At 40.4% G+C, this 16533-nt stretch overlaps 1 protein-coding gene across 2 annotated transcripts in view; it reads right to left on the bottom strand.

The window, feature by feature from the left end:
- Window positions 1-16533, bottom strand: part of EBNA1BP2 (EBNA1 binding protein 2) — a 201046-nt gene that overhangs the window by 148750 nt on the left and 35763 nt on the right. For both annotated transcript variants that reach the window (XM_033916176.1, XM_033916177.1), the window contains exon 3: window positions 853-936. In XM_033916176.1, coding sequence (XP_033772067.1) covers window positions 853-936 — 84 coding nt within the window. The remainder of the gene's footprint in view (window positions 1-852; window positions 937-16533) is intronic.

The following is a 16533-nucleotide window of genomic DNA, read 5'->3' as shown; positions in this document are numbered from 1 at the left end:
AATACATTTTCCCTTGCTACTCCTGATTCAAATAAAAATGAAAACAAACGATAAGTGCTTCTGCCTTGGGCCACTACAATTCGTTTCCTCACCCACTGAATATTCACATGCAAAATCCGAGTTATATCACAGAGAGCAATTAAAGTAAAAACAGTGCCTTTTGGAGGGCTCACCTGACAGAAACACCTATGCAATGGCGAATCTACAAAGCTCTGAGGAGAGTAGCCTCACACAATCCACAGGGCGATATAACAACCCAGAAGACAGTGCAGGAAACAGAAGTGCCAAGCGCTTTGAAAACTGATGCATCCTTCATGCAGGCCCCTGCCCCGCCCCCTCTCATTGCGACATGGATAAGAAGCAGAGCTTGCATGAAGCCCAGCCAGCCCAACCAGCGAGATCGAGAGCAAACGAGCTGCTCACATAACCAAAATCCGGCACACTCCCAGGTACCTTCAGCTGCAGAGTCTCTTAGTTATTTGCGGTTTCAATAGTAAAATTGCTGGCTGTTACAAAAAAAAACACGAACAACATATAAACAGTTATTCACGGTTTTTGCATCTTCGCGGCTATGTTCTGCCCGCATCCACCACGAATACAGAGGGAGAAGTGTATTATGCTAACATTTATATATCTCATTTTGTATTTTGAAAAATTTAATAAAGAAATTTTAAAAAAAAGATAATGAGACAATAGCAAACATACCAATAGACAGAGGACCTATCATGAACAGGTATATTTTGGGACTGCTAAAGGCTGCAATACAACAGCACCGAGAGGACAAACAATTCTCCAGTTACACTGTGTATGCAAGGTCAGCATTTATATCATCTCTCTTCCATTACTACTTACCACACTGTTTACAGCTGCCTTTTCCCCTTCCAGTATGACATTTAGGCCTGGCTTTAATACTCCCTTGGAAAAAGCATCTTGAAGCTGTAGAAAACAATAAAACAAATGATATCCAAAATTTTAAATAAGTACTTCAAGTTTATATACTCTCACCCAATGGGAAATTCTCATTCACCTCAGACGCAGATCACCAAATGCAATTTGGTCAAAAGTCCCTGGTATCCTGGCATCCCTGTGACTGAAGTTCCTGTAAAGGTAGGCATTTGAAATGTATAAAAACAATATCAGATTAACATGATTGAAGGACTTAAGTAGTAAAGAGGAGGCTTTAGACCATCATTCTGCAAATAAACTGTAATCACTCCCTTCATGAATGATAGTGGCACTCAAAGGCGAAAGGGAGGAATATGTAGAAGTTGATAAAGAAAAGGCCGAATTGCTTAAGAAATATTTCTGTTCTGTGTTCACGGCTGAAGCGCCAGGAGCAGGACCGCAGAAGACAAATGTGAATAGGGATGGAGGAGTAATAGACTCTGATCGATTTTCAGAGGGTTGTGTTCGTGAGGAGCTAGCTAAAACAAAGGTAGACAAAGTGATGGGGCCGGATGGTGTACATCCTAGGGTGCTGAAGGAACTTAGGGAAGTTCTGGTAGCTCCGCTGACTGACCTTTTAGAGTTGGGCGTGGTACCGGAGGATTGGAGAAGGGTAGAGGTGGTCCCTCTCCACAAAAGTGGAAGTAAGGAAGAAGTAGGGAATTACAGGCCAGCAAGTCTGACTTCTGTGGTAAGCAAATTAATGGAAACACTTTTAAAACAGAGAATGGTCAAGTTTCTGGAATCCTGTGGATTACAGGACCGGAGGCAACATGGATTCACTAGAGATAGGTCTTGTCAGACAAATCTGATCAATTTCTTTGACTGGATGACCAGAGAATTGGATGGAGGATATGAGCTAGATGTTGTGTATTTATATTTTAGCACAGCCTTTGACATTGTTCCACACAGACATCTAATAAATAAACTGAGTGGAAAATCAGTGGTCTAAGCTGAAAGGAGCAATAAAAATGGCTAATGACCTTTATGTGAAGAAAATAAATAAAAACAAGAGAGAAAAGAAACTGATATGATTCTCTAAACTAGTGGTGAAGAAAATAAAGGCAAAAGAGTTGATGTTTGTGAAATATTTAAAAAAAACCCTCAAGACGAGGCATACAGAAAGGACTACTGGGTAAAACTGAAAGAAATCAAGAGAAAGATACAACTGGCAAAAATGCAAGCGGAAGAGCAAAGGGAGACAAAAATTTTTTCTGATATATTAGTGAAAGGAGGAAGATGAAAAATGGAATTGCAAGACTAAAAGATGCTATGAGCCGACATGTGGAGAGTGATGAGGAGAAAGAAGAAAATCCTGGAGAAGGACTGAGATTGTCTGGTAAAGATACACACGAGAATGGAGTAGATACCGCACTGTTCATGGAAAGCACAGTTACTTATCGTAACAGGTGTTATCCAGGGACAGCAGGCAGATATTCTCACTGATGGGTGGTGGCACCGACGGAGCCCCGGTACCAGGGCAGGATTAATTCTTTGAGGGCCCCTAGGCACCCAAGTATGCTGCCCCACCCCTACCCCACCTATGCCCCACCCCGTCCATGCCCCGCCCCTGTCCCGCCCCCATTTATCTATTTTCTTATTTACTTCTTTACTTCCTCTTGTATTTCTTTTTTTTTTAAATTCAAAACAAAGATTAGCATACCAGTGCACAGTTTTTCTTCTGTGCAACCCCCAAACATCTCTGAACAAATCCCCCTTCCTTCCATTCCCACCTACTTACCCAGGACTTTAACTCTGAACCCTTTCCATGCATATATAAAAGTGTTCAAATATTTGTAAAGCAGTAATATTATCCGAAATATGTCTATATAAATAACCAAGTTTACAATGCCTCTCAACTGCCTCACTCTACATCAACCAACTGTAACCCATATGTTCAAAGAAGCGTGGGATGAACACAGAGGATCTAGAATCAAAAAATAATATTAAATATTAAACTAAGGCCAGTAATGGGCAGACTTGCATGGCCTGTATATGGCAGTTTGGGGGAGGATGTAGATGGGCTGCAGTAGATTGACAGAGATTTCGGCAGTTGGAACCCAAGCACAGTACCAGGTAGAGCTTTGGATTCTTGCCCAGAAATAGCTAAAAAGAAAATAAATAAATAAAAATTAGAGGGGCGTGGCTTGGAGCGCGCACAAGATGGAGGTGTAATCGCAATGCTCCGCTCCCCCAGGCAATAATTTTGTGAATAATTTTGCTTTACAAAAGATTTCTTATATCGGACGAAATTGATATAAGGTCGGAAGATGGCTGCTACGAGGCAGACGAAAATTGAGACGGCTTTTGTGGCGTTGGGCACGGCGAAGCGCATCAAGCATGATCATGTGACGCCGGCAAAGACTGCACTCCCGGATGAAGAAGAAATTGATAAAAAAGAAGTGATGGCAGCATTGGATAAAATACAAAAAATGCTACAAAAAAACACAGAATATATCCAGAAAGTAAAGGAAGAGGTTGTCAGCATAAACAAACATTTGGAACTTGCAAATCAGAGACTAACTACGCTGGAACATAAAATGGAACAGTTGGAACTAACGGTGGTTCAGTTTAAATCTGAAAGTAAAATCATTTCAGAGATGCAAAAACAGCTGGAAAACTACGAGAACCGTGGACGTCGTAAGAACATAAAAATCATTGGGCTGGCGGAAAATTTGGAGGGAGATCATCCCATACAGTTTTTGGAGTCTTTATTACCAAAGCTATTTCAACTGAGCTCAAAACAACCTATTGAAATTGAATGGGCGCACAGAATTCCGTTCCAACGGTTAGAAAATCAGTCACAGCCCAGACTGCTTATCTTTAAACTATTAAGGTTTCAGCAAGCCTTTGAGATACTGAAATTGGCAAAAGCGGACAAAAACTTGAATTATAAAGGCTCAAAATTACTCTTTTTGCCTGACTTCGCAAAGAATACGGCAACTTTGAGGCAGCAATTTCTTCAATTAAGACCACAGCTAAAAGAGAAAGGTTACAAGTATGGATTATACTTCCCTGCAAAAATGAGGATATCGTATGGGAGTAAATCACTGTATTTTGAGGATCCATTAAAATTGAAAGACTTTTTGAATAATTCTGAACCAATGACTTTGTAATGAGAGAAAAGATTTAGAAAGTAAAAACATATTTAATAGGAGTGGATTATATTAGAAAGGCTGAAATAGATTGGATGGAATGCTAATGATTTGTGAGAATGGATTAACTCTTCTTTTATTTTTGTATGATGTGTAATCTGAATTTGAATGCAATTGTTTGGAATTCTAAATATAAGTATATTTATAAGTGCATATTTATAAATAAATTAAAGGGAATATAGTTAATATGATATGAAAATGGGAGAAGGGAGGAATATGTGCTGAACTTAAGGAAGCTCCTATATAAGATATGTGGAGTTTTAAAATGTTCATTTATGAGGATGTTTACAACAAATGAATTAATTTTAAATGGAATGGAATGAAAATGTATATAAATTGAGGGTTAACAGATGAAAATTCTAGATATTTAATTATTAATAACTATATGATTAGTATGTATCATATTAATATTTAATATATGGGAATTCTAGGAGGTTTAAATGAGAATTTACATAAGGGTAAAAAGATGGAGGGATATTTTATGAATGATAAGGAGATTAATTATTTATAATGGATATGATTATATGGTCATTTTGGAAATTGGGATATATAAATTTATGTAATTAACATGAAATACAAGGTCATTTTAGTATTTAAAATATATGACATGGTGTTAAGATATAAGATTGATTATAATACATTTATAAATGGGAGATAATATATAAATGCCTGGGGGGGGTGTTGTGGTTGCATATCCTATGCGTGTTTCAAGTTTATCCATATTGAAGGGAGGGGAGGGTGGGGGGTGGGGTGGGGGGTTATTTAAAAGTAAGGGGAAAGAGAATTTGTTTGATAGGGGGAATTATATCATATTCTTTTATTTTATGGATGTTATGGAAATGATGGTGTCTGATCAATTTCATTTATATAAGTCGGAGTGTCAATGCTGGAATTTTAATGAGCTGAAAGATGGAGACTAAGTTCTATTCTCTAAATGTCAATGGCCTGAATCACCAAATTAAAAAGAAAAAAAATGTTAAATTTCCTTAAAAAGCAACAGGCGGATGTATATTTCATCCAAGAGACCCATTTGTCAACAACAGAATCTAAAAAGCTGGAAGGGGATTGGATTTCAAAAGTATTTTTTGCTCCAGCAAATGGGAAAAAGGCTGGAGTGGCCATTTTAATTAATAAGAAATGTACAGCTGATTTTTAAATGATAGCAATGGATCCTTTAGGAAGGTGGGTACATATTGAAATGAGCATGGGAAATAATACCCTGGATTTATTTAACATCTACGCTCCTAATACGAATCAGATGGAATTTTTTAAGAACCTACACAAATTTTACTACCACTGGCTACTTCTAATTTAGTGGTGGCTGGAGATTTCAATGCTGTAATGGATTCAATTATGGATAAAAATCCAAGTAGATTTATGAAATCATTAGGGTTAGATAATTTGGTAAAGTCTTGTGATTTAATAGATATATGGCGTATTCTTCATTTTAATGATCGGGAATTCTCTTTTTGTTCACAGGTCCATAATTCTTTTTCAAGAATTGATTATATTTTTGTTTCAAATAATTTAGCGAAGAATGTAATAAGAGCTATTCTCTTATCTGATCATGGTGCTGTATGGATTGAGTTAAAAGATGGGGAAAAGGATTATTCTAAGCCGGTTTGGAGATTTGATAATTCTTTGGTAGTAGATTCAAATTTTATTGATGATTTTAAATTAAAAATGATTGAATTCTTCCAAATTAATGAAACTGATGATATTAATATAGAAGTGTTATGGGATGCGTTCAAAGCAACCATGAGAGGTAATATTATTTCATACTCAGCATATATTAGGAAAAAATTTATGAAACAATTTACTGAATTGGAAAAGGAAATTAAAATATTGGAAAGTAATTTAATTAATAGATGGGAATAGAATACTTTGCAATTATTATTAAAAGCAAAAGTTAAGTATAATGAGTTATCTTCTAAATTTGTAAGGAATGATTTATTTTCTCAACAAACTCAATATTATGGAAATTCAAATAAGGCGGGAAGGTTACTAGCAAATTATCTTAAAGCAAGGAAAAGAAGAACAAAAATTGTTGTAATAAAAGATAAGAATGGACAATCACATAATAAAATTGATCAGATTCTAAAACAATTTTTTAGTTTTTATAAAGATTTGTACTCTTCTGAGTCTTACAGAGATAGAGAAAAGGATGGATTGGAGTTTTTGAGTTTACTTAATGAGCCACAAATTCCTGAACATACAAAAGGAAGTTTAGAAGAACCTATATCTTTAAAAGAGTTAGAAACAGCATTGAAGTCTCTTAGAGTTGGATCCGCTCCAGGTGGTGATGGATATACGATAGAGTTCTATAAATCATTTCAAATTACTTTGTTACCCTATTTGTTAAAATTATATCAATACCAACTGAATAAAAGTTGTATATCAGGTACTATGGCAGATTCATTAATTATTGCCTTACCAAAACCAAACAAAGATCCTACTTTGGTATCAAACTACAGGCCTATTTCGTTAATTAATGTAGATGGTAAACTTTTAGCCAAAGTTTTGGCATTAAGATTGGCTAAAGCTCTCCTTTTTATTATTGATACTCACCAAACAGGATTTGTTGCAAGAAGACATTCTTCTAATAATACCAGATTGGCTTTTCATACTTTAAATTTAACAAAGAACATTCAAGATCCGGCATTCTTAATTTCTTTGGATGCAGAAAAAGCCTTTGATAGAGTTGAATGGTCTTTTATGTATCAGGCATTAGAATGGTTTGGTATAGGGGCTGGTTTTATTCAAATGATTCAGACATTGTATAGCTCCCCTGGTGCAAGGCTATATATTAATAATAATCTATCGGATAGATTTAGTTTGCAAAGGAGGGTTAGACAGGGTTGTCCTTTATCTCCTTTGCTTTTTGATGTTGTTTTGGAACCCTTGTTGATAGCTATTAATCAGGCAAAAGGGGATACAAGGAATTCCGTTTTCAAATTGGGAATATAAACTCTCCGCTTATGCGGATGATATTCTGCTTTATTTGAAGAAACCAGAGACTACTATTCCATGTTTGCTTGAATTGATTGAAAAATTTGGAAAATTTTCTGGGTACAAGATTAATTGGAGTAAATCTGAAGTTCTTCCACTCAATGTACATTGTACCAAAGGATTATTTGATTCATTTACATTTGTTTGGAAAGAAGATGGATTAAAATATTTAGGAATTACTATTAAAAGTACTCTTGAGGACACAATAAAGGAAAATGAAAAACTTTTATTAAAGAAAGTAACAGAAATGTGTGAGCAATGGAATCCTTTATATTTATCTTGGTGGGGGAGAGTTCAAACAATTAAAATGATGATTTTGCCTGTGGTCTGTTATCAAATGAGTATGATACCACTTTTTTTTCAGGGGTCATTTTACAAAAAGTTGAATGGTATTCTTACAAAATTTGTTTGGTTGGGGAAAAGATCTAGAATTGCTTTAGTATCTTTACAAAAAACAATTGTGGAATGGGGGGGATAAATTTTCCAAATTTTTATAGGTACCATCAAGCCTATATTTTAAGACAGGGTATGTATTGGGTCCTTCCAGAGCTCATGGAGAATGTCCCTGACTGGTTGTATTTAGAATGGCGACTCATGTTTCCTATACATTTGGTTCATCTTTTGAGTATAAAAATGCCTAATAGATACAAAGGGAATAGAATCTTGATTGATACTTGGAAGACTTTGAGATATGTTACTAATTTATCACCTATTCCAATTTCTAAATCATTAAATCAATCCATTTGGCTAAACTCCAAGATTAAAATTGGCGGATATAAAATTCTCTGGAAACAATGGATCATTGCAGGAATAAGAACTTTAAATTATGTTATTTCAAATGGTACGCTGCTTAGTTTTTCACAGTTGCAACATAAATATGGTTTTAATAAGTCCCAAAGTTTTAAATGGTTGCAACTGAAGCAGGCTATTCAGGAGGGGTTCCCTGAATGGAAAGATCTTAATAATCAATATAGTTTGGAATTCCTATGTTTTCAGGCGGATTTCCGGGGTCACCAAGCCGCTCAGTGGTATAAATTGATATATGGTTATTTAAATAAAAAACAAAAAACGGGTCTAAGAGACATTTGGAGCATTGAGATTAAGCATCAAATTTCTGCATCTCAATGGCCACGAATTTGGTCTTGGAGAATTAGATGTACAGTGTCGGCATCTATGAGACAGACTTGGTTCTTTTTGTTGCACAGAGCTTTTTTGACCCCAGTTCTTTTACAAAGGTTTGATAGCTCTAGATCTAATAAATGTTGGCACTGTAATCTAGAAGCAGGGACTTTGGACCATCTAATTTTTTATTGTCCTTGTATTAATGCCTTTTGGAAGTCAATTTGGTCTCAAATTAATTCTTTATTAGAAAATCCAGTTGCCCTGTCCTATGATACAATTTTGTTTGGAACATCGATGAGAGCAAAGAGCCAAATTTCAGCAAATAATAATAAATTGATAATGATTATGACAGGGGTTGCCATTCAGAATATAACTAGAAACTGGAAAGATCATACAAGACTTAACTATACATTTTGGTGGAATTCTATATGTTATATATATAAAATGGAACGAGTTCTTGCTATACAAAAAGGAAATTATAATAAGTTTAAAAAAATTTGGGGGCCATTGATTGTATATTCGAATGATTAGACACCTTTTAATAGAAAGAATAATATGATATGGGATTGGGAGGGTATAATATATAAGATTCAAATAAAGTGTTAATATGTGTGGAATGGGTGGGGGAGGGGGGATAATATAGGATTTAATATTGTATGAGTTATACAAATGATTTGTATGAATATTGATTATTTATTGTATACTTGTTATGAGATATAAAAATGAATAAAGAATTGGAAAAAAAAAAATTAAATTGAATCAGGTTGGGCAGACTAGATGGACCATTCGGGTCTTCATCTGCCGTCATCTACTATGTTACTATTTATAAACAACCAAATCTATAACTCCTCTAGCATGTTCCACTCCATGTATGTTAACTTCTAACGAAACAACAAGGCAAGCAGTCCACCAAAGGATTCAACATGAAGCAAAAGAAGACTGGCAGAAAAATAAAGAGATTCAAATCAGGTTAATTCAAGGTGCTCCCAAGAACCATGCCTGATGCATTTCACCAAATAAGGCTAGTCAACGCTAATAGAAAAACCATGTCTTTCATACAAACAGAACACAGAAAATACCTTTGCCTAGTATGGAATATGTAATCACAAACTAATCTCTCCCCCTTTTACAAAACTTTAGTATGGTTTTTAGCCACGGCCAGCGCTAAAAAATGCTCTACAGTTTTGTAAAAGGGGGGATAAAATATAAATACGTAGACAAAGGTTAAATAAAACCACCAAGAAGCTGGACTCTGCATACAATGTATCACCACAGAAACAGCGATGACCTCTAAAGCAAATAGCGATGTCCCCTAAAGCAAAAAAATAAATAAATAGAAATTTTTTTTCTACCTTTGTCTTCTCTGGTTTCTGCTCTCCTCATATTCTTGTCACTCTCTTCTTTTCATCTTCTGTCCTTCTCTGCCTCTTCCAGAAATTGTCTGCCTCTCCCTTCCATCTCTTCTTCCCTCCCCCCACATTGGTGTGGCATCCATCATCTTCTCTTCCCTTCTCCAATGGTCTGGTATCTCTCTCCTCTCCTTCCCTCTCCCACATCCCCATGGTCGGGCATTTCACTCTCTTCTCTCCCTTCCTCCCACTTCCATCAGCATCTGCCCCCTTTCTCTCCCTTCAACCCAATTCCATCCAGTATCCTTCCCCTTATATCTCTCCCCTTCCCCTACACACCAATTCCATCAGCCTCTTTCTCTCCTTTCACCACCCTTCCATACCACCCTGCCGCCTTTCTCTTTCTCCACCACCCTTCCATACCATCCTTCTCACAACTCTTCCATACCACCCTGCTCCCTTTCTCTCCCTCCACCACCCTTCCACTCTCCCCCACAGCAATGCCTCTCCCCTGCATCAACAGCATCCCCCCCCCTGCAGCAACGGCAACGAGCCCGCCCACTCGCAGCAACACTAATGCTCCCAAAAGGGAGTACCTAAATGGGCCGCCGCGTGTGCGGAGCACCGGACTAGATGGACCTCGGTCTGATCCGGTGAAGGCGTTTCTTATGTTCTTATGAATGTATTACAGGAAAGTCCCGCAATGACTGCTTCTGCCAGTCCAGCCTCCTCCGACATCACCTCTTCCAGAGCAAGTAAGTGACATCGGAGGGAGCTGGACCGGTAGAAACAGTCATCGCGGGACCTTCCAGTAACACATCTGGCCACGTTGCCGTTACTGCGTTGGGGGGGGGGGCAATTGTCATTACTGTGGGGGGACCCATTGCCGTTACTGCGAGGGGTGGGGGGGCATTGCCATTGAAAAATAGCAAGGAGAGTCACCCTCCTTCACCGGGCCCCACTCACAGTTTCGGGCCCTAGGCACGTGCCTAGTTGGCCTAGTGATTAATCCGGCCCTGTCCGGTACAGATATTTGAAAAAGCTCTTGACGCCCGCACCACGCATATGCAAGTGCCTTCCCGCCTGACGCGGTCCTTCAGTTAAGATAAGCCAGCTAAGAAGCCAACCCGGGGAGGTGGGTGGGGTGTGAGAATATCTGCCTGCTCTCCCTGGATAACACCTGTTACAGTAAGTAACTGTGCTTTATCCCAGGACAAGCAGGCAGCATATTCTCACTGATGGGCCACCTCCAAGCTAACAGAGATGGGATGGTGGAAGAGTTGGCCAAAGAAAAGAAGCATCACAGGCGGTGCGGACCGGAGAAGCGGTGCCATAAGTACGCCGGGTACCGGAGCACTGGCATTGTCTGGTGCCTGATTGCTGGTGTCGACTGGTGCCAGATTTCTGGTAGTGTCGACGGGAAACTGCTTCTGGAGAAGACACATGAAAATGCGCTGAAGAGGAAAAAAGCAAGGGAAGAAAAAAATGGCAAGGCCGAGGTCCCGAGATTGCTAAAATAACAGGAGGATGTAGGTGAAGACAAGTTCCACCAGAAAACAACCACATGGAGAAAAAATGGGCAGGAAAAACCAGCCCGGGACAAGAGCCATGCAGAGGGCAGAAAACAAAATGGCGAATCATAAAGGCCCCACTAGGTCAAACCGACAATGGTAAAAGAGAAAAAGAAAAGTATAATTAAAATACTTTGATTTTTTTTTTAGAATGAACCCATCAACGAAAGAAAAGAAGAAACTGACAAAAAGTCAGTAAAACCGCGAGAGCGGGAAGGCAGCGAAATCAAAAATTTTCAACTGCCATTGAAACGCGACTTCTTAGCTCCGCGGAAACTAAGGGACCGCGTGCCTACGTCGGGCGAGAAGTCACTTGCGTATGCGCGGTGCGGACGTCAAGAGCTTTTTCAAGTTCTTGAAGTGTCCGTACCAGGGCTCCATCGGTGCCGTCATCCATCAGTGAGAATATGCTGCCTGCTTGTCCTGGGATAAGAAAGTGTTTATGAACAACTTGAGAAAAATTGAAAGTAGACCAAGCGATGGGACCAGACAGGATCCATCCCAGGATATTGAGGGAGCTCAGAGAGGTTCTGGAGGGTCCTATTAAAGACTTGTTCAACAAGTCTCTGGAGACGGGGGGTGGTTCCTGGGGATTGGAGAAGAGCAGATGTGGTGGCAATTCACAAAAGTGGTCGCAGAGATGAACCCAGAAACTAGACTGGTAAGCCTCGCTTTGGTTATTAGAATAGTAATGGAAGTGTTGCTGAAAGAAAGGATAGTGAAATTCCTAGAATCTAATGGATTAGAGGATCTGATGCAACATGGCTTTACTAAAGGTAAATCATGCCAAACAAATCCGATTGAATTTTTTGATTGGGTGACCAGAGAATTGGACCAAGGACATATGCTAGATGTAATTTACTTAGATTTCAGCAAAGCCTTTGATACGGTTCCTCATAGGAGGCTCTTGAACAAACTTGATGGGCTGAAATTAGGATCCAAAGTGCTGAACTGGATTAGAAACTGGTTGACAGACAGATGCCAGAGGTTGGTGGTTAATGGAATTCGCTTGGAGTAAGAAAAGGCGAATAGTGGAATCCCTCAAAGATCGGTGCTGGGGCCGTTCCTTTTCAATATGTTTATGGGCTACTTTGCTGAAGGGTTAGAAGGAAAGGTTTGCCTCTTTGTAACAGAGTAAACACTGAGGAGGGTGTGGAAAACATGAAAAAGGATCTGCAAAAGTTAGAGGAATGGTCTAATATCTGGCAACTAATATTCAATGCAAAGAAGTGCAGAGTACCTTATTTCCCTTAAATCGGACTTTGTAAACCAGCCTAGTGGGTGTGGCTTGCTTAAATGGGGTGGCCTATACATGGAGCAATACATCATCCCTCCCCTTAAATACCTCCATCGCCTGTAATCCTCCTGGATAGCCCTGCCTGCCACCTTCAAACACGCTGTGAAAGGTGGCCTATACAAAGGGGCGGCCTATACATGGGGAAATATGGTAATGAATTTGGGGATTAGAAATATGTGCTGGGAGGTGAGAGGATGATATGCATGGATGGGGAGAGGGATCTCGGGGTGATAGTGTCTGAAGATCTAAAGGCAAAGAGACAGTGTGACAAGGCGGTGGTGGTTGCCGGAAGGATGCTGGGCTGTATAGAAAGAGGCCTAGCCAGTAGAAGAAAGAAGATGTTGATGCCCCTGTACAGGTCGTTGGTAAGGCCCCACTTGGTGTATTGTGTTCAGTTTTGGAGACCATTATCTGACAAAGGATATAAGAAAACTTGAAGTAGTCCAGAGGAAGAAGAAGAAATTGATAGGAAGTTTGCGCCAAAAAGACGTATAATGAGAGACTGGAAGCCCTGAATATGTATACCCTAGGGGCCTAGATCAAAGGAGGGACAGGGGAGATATGATTCAGACATTCAAATACTTGAAAGGTATTAACATAGAACAAAATCTTTTCCAGAGAAAGGAAAATGGTAAAACCAGAGGGCATAATATGAGATTGTGGGGTGGTAGACTCAAGAGTAATGTAAGGAAATTTTTCTTTACGGAGAGGGTGGTTGATGCCTGGAATGTGCTCCCGAGGGAGGTGGTGGAGAGAAAAATGGTGAGAGTTCAAAAAAGCGTGGGATGAACACAGAGGATTTCTAATAAAAAAATAATGGTATATATTGAAGAACTAAGGCCAGTATTGGGCAGATTTGCATGGTCTGTGTCACATGGTTCATAGTCATTCGCGCGCGGGACAAAGCCGCTCTGACATTTGAGCCCAGACAATTGCATGCAAGACTCCAGTGCGCTGCCGGAAAAGTTCATTTTAAAGAGCTCCGACAGGGAGTGTGAGGGGGGATCCCCCCCAGTTTACTTAATAGTGTTCGCGCTGCTGGGGGGGTTAGAACCCCCATTATTGAGAAAACTTAACTTTTTCCCAATTTTTTAAGAAAAAGTTAAGTTTTCTGTATAATGTGGGAGGTTGCACCCCCCCCACACCCCCAACGGCAGAGCAAACAGTATGAAGTAAAGTGTGGGGGATTACCCCCCATATCCCCCCATTGGAGCTCTTTAAAATTTACTTTTACAGCAGCGCGCTGGAGTCTTGCGCCCAATTGTCTGGGCTGAAATATCGGCGCAGCTTTGTCCAGCGTGCTTTTGTCCCGTCACCATGTCACATATATGGCCATTCAGTTGTGGATGGGCTGGGATGGTTTAGATGAGCTGGAGTGAGCTTTAACAGAGACTCCAATAGATGCACAATACCTGGCAAAGTTCTGGGTTTCTGGCCCAGAAATATCTAAAAAAAAAAAAAGAACAATTTAATTAAATCTTTAAATTATAGAGTGTATGTTTGGGCAAACTAGATGGACCATTCAGGTCTTTATCTGCCGTCATTTACTATGTTATTTATGTTACTATGGGTCCCAAAGTGACGCACTGGGTCAAAAACAGGTTGAGTAGAAGGTGACAGAGGGTAGTGATCAATGGAGATCATAGAAAACATAGAAACATAGAAGATGACGGCAGAAAAGGGCTATAGCCCATCAAGTCTGCCCACCCTACTGACCCATCCTCTTAAGTCTATACCTAGCGACCGATATTCCACTTCGACCCTCATAGGGATCCCACATAGGTATCCCATTTATTCTTAAAGTCCAGCACGCTGCTGGCCTTGATCATCTGCGCTGGAAGCTCATTCCAACAGTCAACCACTCTTTCTGTGAAGAAATACTTCCTGATGTCGCCATGAAATTTCCCACCTCTGAGTTTGAGCGGATGCCCTCTAGTGGCAGAGGGTCCCCTGAGAAAGAAGATATCATCTTCCACCTCGATACGTCCTGTGATGTATTTAAATGTCTCAATCATGTCTCCCCTCTCCCTACGTTCTTCTAGAGTGTAGAGCTGTAGTTTGTTTAGTCTCTCCTCGTACGAGAGACCCTTGAGCCCAGAGATCGCTCTGAGGAAGGGGATATTACCAGTGGTGTGCATCAAGGCTCCTTTGGGCCTGTTCTTTTTAACATTTTTATAAACGATATTGCTGAAGGGTTGTCGGGTAAGATTTGCCTCTTTGCGGATGATGTGAATAACATGAAGAAAGACCTGGTGAAGCTTGAAGAATGGTCTGAAATTTGGCAGCTAAAATTTAATGCTAAGAAATGCAAGGTCATGAATTAGGGCTACAAAAACTTGAGAGAACGGTACAGTTTAGGGGGTGAGGAACTTATGTGCACGACAGAAGAGCGGGACTTGGTTGTGATTGTATATGATGATCTTAAGGTGGCCAAACAGGTTGAAAAGTTGACAGTGAAAGCTAGAAGGATGCTACATTGCATAGGGAGAGGTATGGCCAGTAGGAAAAGCACAGTTACTTACCGTAACAGGTGTTATCCAGGGACAGCAGGCAGATATTCTTGACTGATGGGTGACGGCACCGACGGAGCCCCGGTACGGACAATTTTAGAGTGATTGCACTCTAAGAACTTTAGAAAGTTCTAGCTAGGCCGCACCGCGCGTGCGCGAGTGCCTTCCCGCCCGACAGAGGCGCGCGGTCCCCAGTTAGGATAAGCCAGCTAAGAAGCCAACCCGGGGAGGTGGGTGGGACGCAAGAATATCTGCCTGCTGTCCCTGGATAACACCTGTTACGGTAAGTAACTGTGCTTTATCCCAGGACAAGCAGGCAGCATATTCTTGACTGATGGGTGACCTCCAAGCTAACAAAAAGAGGGATGGAGGGAAGGTTGGCCATTAGGAGAATAAATTTTGTAAAACAGATTGGCCGAAGTGTCCATCCCGCCTGGAGAATGCATCCAGACAATAGTGAGATGTGAAAGTATGAACTGAGGACCAAGTAGCAGCCTTGCAGATTTCCTCAATAGGAGTGGAACGGAGGAAAGCTACAGATGCTGCCATAGCTCTAATTTTGTGGCCCGTGACAGAACCCTCCAGTGTCAGGCCCGACTGAGCATAACAAAAAGAAACGCAAGCAGCAAGCCAATTGGACAGAGTGCGTTTAGAAACAGGATGACCCAACTTGTTAGGATCAAAGGACAAAAATAGTTGAGGAGATGATCTGTGAGGTTTGGTGCGATCAAGATAGTAAGCCAGAGCACGTTTACAATCCAAGGTATGCAAAGCCTGTTCACCTGGATTAGAATGAGGCTTTGGGAAAAAAACAGGTAGAACGATGGATTGATTAAGGTGAAACTCAGACACAACCTTAGGAAGGAATTTTGGATGTGTACGAAGGACAACCTTATCATGGTGAAAAACAGTGAAAGGTGGATCAGCCACCAGTGCATGGAGCTCACTGACCCTCCTGGCAGAAGTGAGAGCTATCAGAAAGACCACTTTCCAAGTTAGAAATTAAAAATGCGTTGTGGCCAGAGGCTCGAAAGGAGGCTTCATTAACGCAGAAAGAACCACATTAAGATCCCATACAACAGGAGGGGCCTTAAGAGGTGGTTTCACATTGAAAAGGCCTTTCATGAACCTTGAGACTAAGGGATGAGCTGAGAGGGGTTTTCCATGGATCGGCTCATGAAAAGCTGCAATGGCACTAAGGTGGACCCTTATCGAAGAGGATTTAAGACCAGAGTCAGATAAGGACAAAAGATAGTCCAACACCAATCCCACTGCTGAAGATATGGGATTATGGTGATGTAACAGGCACCAGGAAGAAAACCGAGACCACTTCTGCTGGTAACATTGAAGAGTAGACGGTTTCCTGGAGGCATCAATAATAGAACGGACAGGCTGAGAAAGGAGAGCATGAGGTGAAGTCAGCCCGAGAGATACCAAGCTGTCAGGTGCAGAGACTGTAAGTTGGGATGAAGAAGCGTTTGCTGATTCTGTGTAAGTAGTGAAGGAAACAGAGGAAGAGGTATGGGTTCCCTGGAACTGAGTTGAAGTAGAAGGGAAAACCAATGCTGTCTGGGC

Source organism: Geotrypetes seraphini, chromosome 12 (assembly GCF_902459505.1).
Source record: "Geotrypetes seraphini chromosome 12, aGeoSer1.1, whole genome shotgun sequence".
Classification (NCBI taxonomy): Eukaryota; Metazoa; Chordata; class Amphibia; order Gymnophiona; family Dermophiidae; genus Geotrypetes; species Geotrypetes seraphini.
Note: the sequence above shows the minus strand (reverse complement) of the source record. Positions and strands in the feature narration are given on the sequence as shown.